General features: G+C 33.7%; 1 protein-coding gene across 2 annotated transcripts; it reads right to left on the bottom strand.

Annotated features, from left to right (window-relative positions):
* Positions 1–308: 308 nt before the first annotated feature.
* LOC137826006 (7-deoxyloganetin glucosyltransferase) lies at positions 309–2,345 on the bottom strand. Of its 2 annotated transcripts, none has more exons than XM_068631843.2 (2): positions 1,597–2,345; positions 309–1,424 (listed from the first exon to the last, which is right to left on the bottom strand). In XM_068631843.2, exons 1-2 carry the CDS (start codon positions 2,129–2,131, stop codon positions 484–486), a joined length of 1,476 nt encoding a protein of 491 aa, XP_068487944.1. In that variant the 5' UTR covers positions 2,132–2,345; the 3' UTR covers positions 309–483. The 2 variants fall into 2 exon arrangements, with proteins under 2 accessions (XP_068487944.1, XP_090150453.1); XM_090294327.1 differs by having other exon boundaries at positions 309–1,370; positions 1,597–2,289.
* Positions 2,346–6,415: the final 4,070 nt, after the last annotated feature.

Here is a 6,415-nt window from a genome sequence, read left to right as displayed (position 1 = left end):
CTACGGTGATTAATAATAGAAATAAAAATTCAATGTTCAAGTCAAAGTTCCACAAAGATACATTCACGACAGACATTAATTAATTATACCACGTTTCTCAGGTGACCATCAAACATATATTATAAAATTAAAGGAGATAAAAAAACAAAAAACGTTGACCAATAAAGAAAATTTAATATAATATATATGGATATTATTTTTCCTTTTCACACAAAAATCAGTGAAAAATATATATTGATATGTTTTATATACACCAGAAACCCCGTTTGCAATTGAGCTTTGAACTTTTAAAATCACTTCAAAACAGATATCAGAATTGAGAAGCTTAAAAAATAAAGAGGGAAATAAGAGTTACAGATAGAGAAAGCAAGAAAAAGTGAAAGGAGTAGATGGCAAGTGGAGAAGAAGACATTGTTTCACATAATGGTAAATAGATATGGTGGTGTGGTTAAGTACCAAGTTAATATTTGAAATCTTCTTTCGCTAGCGTTTAACACTTTCGCCCACAAGAACTTCACGAATCATATTCTCTAAATTAAGAAACGAAGATCCATGCGGACCATAAGTAGCACTTACTGCCAAGTCCTTCCACTGTATAGCTTTCTCCTTCATCTCTTTACCCTTTTCACCATCCATCAACTCCCTCACAAGCCTCTCTATTTTGTCTCTCTTAACATCTTCAATCTCCAACCCAATCCCCCACTCTTTGCAACAGAACCTACAATTGGTTTGTTGCTCCGCAAAGAAAGGCCAACATATCATTGGAACACCTCCACACACACTTTCCAAAGTTGAATTCCAACCACTGTGTGTCAAAAATCCTCCAATAGCTGGGTGTGCCAACACTTGCTCTTGCGGGCACCAACTAGACAAGAAGCCTCTGTCTTTGGTTTGTTCCACAAACTCTGGAGGCAGAACAACGTTTTCACCCCCCACAACATCGGGTCTTATGACCCACAAAAAGCTCTTGTTGCTGTTAGCAAGTCCCCATGCAAATTCATTTAGCTGTTCACTTGTCATAACCGTGATGCTCCCAAAATTGACGTATATAACACTGTTGGGCTCTTTGGTGTCAAGCCACTCCACACACTCAAACTCCTCCTTCCAAAGATTGGACCTAATTACATTCAAGTCTTCATCATCAATATCCTTCACGAGTAAATTCAAAGGACCTATGGAATAAACAGGAGGCAAAATAGACGATAATGCTTCCAAAACATCATGCTCCATAGCATCAAAAGTGTTCAGAATGATTGCAGAAGCTTCTCGAGCTCTCCCGCACTCCCACTGTAGGAACTCAATCATAAAATCATCCGAATCTGTAGTCCTAACGAAACTGGGAAAATCCCTCAATCGAATTTCCTTGATTCCTGGTATACTATCGATTTTAGTCTCCAAATACCCATTGGTGACAGAACTTGAATCTACATGTCGGACGCAAAAAAGGTTCAACTAATTAAACTCATACAAACTACACCACCAGACATTAAAAGTCATATGTATGAACTATATGTTTTCTTAATTTATGGTAAATTTTCATGTTCCAAAGTACCAAAGAGTTTGTAGTTGTGACAGAAATCAAACTAATTGAATTACCTTTGAGGGGTATTAGGCCCTTTTGAATGAGTTGTTCAAGCTGCACATAACACATGAACCCACATGCACTAGGGGTCCAAAACAGCGCCAGTGGGACACCCAATTCTTCTGCAGCATCAAGAGTGAAGCTCATGACACCATCAGCAACTAAGCAAGTCACTGGAGGGACATCTGAACTATTGATTTTAGTGAGAAGGTTATTCAAGTGAGGCAAGCAAGTTCTTCTGGTGGAATCACACAGGGAAGGTATATCCTGTGTGGCATCGACAGCAGGCTCTGGTAGACCATCAGGAATGGTTTCAAAGCGAAATGAAGAGAGGCCCTTGAGAGAATCAGGACCTCTGGATTTGAGAAGGCGTTTGTGGGTATACTCAGTGTTGACAAAGGTGATATGAAAGCCTTTGAAGTGAAGAAGTTTTGCTAGTTTTAGCATTGGGTTTATGTGCCCTTGTGTTGGGTGTGGTATGCACACAGCATGGGGCTTCTTCATTGTGGCTGAAGAAGCCACGTTTGATGTCTCTTCCATAGATTGCATCTCTCAAATAGAAAGAATATGCAAGTGCTTGCAACAACCGTTCCACTGACTCTGCTATCAAAAGCTAATTTTCAAAGAAAAAGGCGAAGAAAATTATTACACACTCGGCCTGATTGATATTTAGAGATAACCTTTGACCCGTATGCTTTGCTTGCACTTGGGTTAAGGTTGAAAGAAAATAAATAAATAAATAAGAAAGTAGAAAATAAAGTTGTTTCGAAAGAGATAAAGGCAACGAAGATGAGTAGAAAATGCACGCGAGTTTTTCCAATATTTTATATGTAAATATTAATATTAAAATTAATAATTTTATTTATATATATAAATTATAAAGTTGATGAAATTAAATTAAATATAATGCAATAGCATATGTTTACATATTTTTTTATATTAATAAATTTAATATAACATAACATAAATAAGTAAAAATTAATGAATAAATTTTTGCCATAGTAAATACATTACAATACAATAACTTGAACAAATATATTATATAAACAATTATCTAATACTATGTTCCCATAATGTATTTACAGTGAAAATGAAGTTCTCTTCACCAACCTTATGATATCTTCATGCTGTAATTTAATCTGCAAAAAAGCTCTCTGAAAAATTATTGCAATTAAAAATATAATTCATTATATTATACCAAGTACAATTATTGCAAAAAAACTACCAGTAAATGTGTGTTTCTTCCAAAAAGCATATTGTAGGCAAAATCATATTAAATTATGAAGTCACCTTTTATCATATAAATTAAATTGCATTGTAATATAATACAAATAAAACATGATGAAATATAAATACAATGAAATACTATTTATATAAATAACTAAAGATCTTAAAAACCATACAACAATAATAAACATATATGCATCGTCAGGTTTTTAGATAAAAACAACAACCATTAATACTTCAATGACTAATTAATAATAAATAATATACAAAGAATAAAATGAATATAAGCATTCTATAATATTAACACAAAATATATAAAATAAAAAATATGATCAAAGATTTTTATGACTTTAATATACTGACAATTGTTATAGTGTTAAACATATGTAATAATGTCAACCTATTATAAATATACTAGATAATGAAACAAAATTGTAATAATTTATGTATTCACGTTGCAAGAAATGCATGAACAAATAGAATATGAATACTACTAAACAGAAATATATAGTGAATATAATATAAACAGAAAGAGCACCTAACTCTTCAGGTTTCCAAAAAATTACAAGCAGAAAAATAAATATGTCTGAGCTTTCTTAATCACTGGTAACTATTATCCTAAGAGAATAATAAAACAAATTATGCATGATAGCTTAAACTGTGAATAGAAGTAAGTAACAAAACCCTGATATGAGAAGAAGGATTTCTCGTATCACATTCAAAGATAATCTTGTCTCCTTCACGAAAAGAATGAAGACGACAAAAATTCTTCCACCCTTTGCCAAGTTTAATCCGTCTAGAAGGAAACTTCCCTTTCAACACCTTGCATTCCACATCCATTAGTAGACCATGCAGAATAACCTTATTGAATTTCTCTTGTCGAATATATTGTGAAAATGGAGCAGGAAGATCCTACAACAATATCAAAATAATAAGTAAATAGAAATGAAGTAGAATATAATACAGAGCATTTTTAAATAAATGAATAGTATACTAACCAGATAACTGAGTTTGATACTTAATCGAGACAACTTTATGGAAAAATGGTCAAAGGGACCAATGCTTAAGGGTTCCTTCCCTTCAATTTCGTCCAAATAACGATTTACTCCACTCTCAGGGACGTCATCCATATAAACAATTATATGGAAAGCGTTGTGACCCACATAACGGAATAAATTATAGTTATCATCTATGAAACCATAAAAATCAAACAAATTAAACCATCCACTCAATATTTCCGGTGACAATAAATTTTCGTTATATTCCACTATATGGACGTTTCCTTATGAATCAGCTAGGGTCCACTCCTGTCCAAGTTCTTTTTGAAACTCGATGGCGAAAGGCCGATCTACATAACCAAGCTATTGATTTTCAAATAAAGAAAAAAAAAAGTTAGGAAATGAAGAAAATGTTTAAAAGATTAAATTTTTGAAAAAAAGATAAATATACATACTTCACCACGACTGTTCATGCACCAAAAGACTTTTCTTGTTTGAAGTCTAATGATTTCTGTTAGAATATATGACCTTAAACGAGAGGGGGGTGAATTGTTTAAGGGGGGCTTTTTCAGCTAGAACAAAATCCTTTGTATGAAACTCAATCAGAAATTCAGTTAGCCAAGATATAAAGCACAAAACAGCATAGCACCAGAAAAACAATTGGTTGTTTCTTCGAAACAATCGGTTGTTTATACCAGCAAAGCAATAGCAACTGAATTTAAATGAGTTTAAGGGAAGAAAGAGATACACAAACAGTTTATACTGGTTCAATCTTAAACCAAGAAGCCACTGGGCAATCCACTAAGCAATCAATTACAAATTACACACAAACACCACCAAAGAAGTGACCTTGAACCCTTCAAGAAACACACTTCCTTTGGCACAACACACACCAAGAATGTTGATCTTGACAACTTCAAGAGCACACAACACTCCTTGGCTACAACACAAGAAATTACAAAGAATTCAGAAAAAATTACACTGGTTTACAGAAAAAACTGAAATCAATACAGATGTAATCCTATTCCACTCTCTCTTGAGAAAACCGAAGCTGAAAAGTGAATGTTCAAAACTTGAAAGAAATCTCTCACAATTGAAAAACTCAAATTTGTTTTCTATAAAACATAAACAAACTATTTATAGCTTTCAAAGATTGGTCAAAGCATTTAAAACAGGAGTGTATTCAGTTGAAAATCATTTAAAGCACACTTAACTAACAAAATAGAATTCTGTTAGGATTTTCAAACAAACAATCGATTGAAATCATGAAACAATCGATTGTTTTGGTTTGACAGCAAGTCAACCAACCAAAACAATTTTCAACCTTTTCAAAAACACCTAAGAGTAAAACGATCGGTTGTTTCGAAAAAACAAGAGGTTGTTTTTCACTTAGTTTGAAAAACACTTTAATCTTAAAAGATTTTAAAAACACTTTAGCTTTAGATTCAACAAAGAGTGGATTACACAAATAAAACTACCCAGATCTTATCCTAACCACAGCAGCAACTCCAGCCTTGCATCAAACACTTGGATTTGGATTCTTCAAAGCCTTTGATCACTCTTGATCAACAATCTCCCCCTATTTGATGAAGACTAATCCCTGGTTGCTTGTGTTGGAATTGTTTGAATATGAAGCAGTACCTGCAAAACAAAACTTATGCAATAAAAAGCATCTATAACAGTAGGTTAGAAAAGTAATTCACTAAGCACTGTATCAGAAAAACAACCGGTTGTTTCCTCGATTCAATTGGTTGTTTCTGTCAGCAGAAGCAAAAAATAGTTTCAATTTCAAAAATTGGAGAGATTTAACAGTTTGAAACATATTATAGAGAGCAGACAACACAAAAACCAACCAAATTCTCCCCCTATTTGTCTTCACAAATAGAATGAAAAAAATAGTTTAAGAGAGATTTTGAGAGTCAAGAATACCTAACTCATTTCTCAAGAAGAAAAAATATCAGCCAGTTGCAGTTTTGTTTCAATGAATTTCACTTCACAATTTCCATGTATGAAGTGATGGCGAATCTTAATGTGCTTAGTTCTTGAATGTTGAATTTGATTTTTGGTGAGATTTATAGCACTTGTGATGGAGATCAAGCTCAAGTGGACATGGAGGCCAATCATCAAGAGCAAGAAGAGGTTGAGGCTCAAATGGAGGACGCCCATGGAGGTCAAAGCCCACCTCAAAGGCTTACAAGAGGCATGTTCAAAGCTTTAGGAGCTAGGGGACGTTTATTTTCTCTTTTTGTAATTTCTTTGGTTGAAGGTGCTTAGAGGGAAACATTAGAAACCTCTATTGTTAAAGCATCTTTTAGTCTTTAGTTAGGAGTCTTAGGAGGGGGGTGCGTTAGTAGATAGGTGTAGGAATAAAAAAGGAGGTGCCAAAGTGAGAGAAGAGATCACACCTTCCTCATGTCTTGTTTTAGGCGTCGGTTCCTTTTGTTTTTAGGAGGGAATTTTGAATTCTCTTAGCTTGATTTTCAGCACCTCTAGGCTATAAATATAGGTGTTGCCCTTGTACATTTCATATTTGAATTTTAATTAGAGAAACTATACTCAATTTTTGAGAGAGCATTGGAGAGCTTTGTGCCTTCTTCACTAGTCTTAT

The sequence above is a fragment of the Phaseolus vulgaris genome, chromosome 8 (genome assembly GCF_051622355.1).
Source record: "Phaseolus vulgaris cultivar YP4 chromosome 8, ASM5162235v1, whole genome shotgun sequence".
Lineage (NCBI taxonomy): Eukaryota > Viridiplantae > Streptophyta > Magnoliopsida > Fabales > Fabaceae > Phaseolus > Phaseolus vulgaris.
The sequence above is the reverse complement of the archived record's forward strand: the minus strand, read 5'-3'. Positions and strand labels throughout refer to the sequence as shown.

Excerpts from the sequence above, each read along its gene's own strand:
- LOC137826006 (XM_068631843.2), bottom strand. The coding sequence starts at position 2,131 with ATGCAATCTATGGAAGAGACATCAAACGTGGCTTCTTCAGCCACAATG. Across the intron at positions 1,425-1,596 it reads GGGCCTAATACCCCTCAAAG|ATTCAAGTTCTGTCACCAAT; the intron begins GTAATTCAATTA and ends TCCGACATGTAG.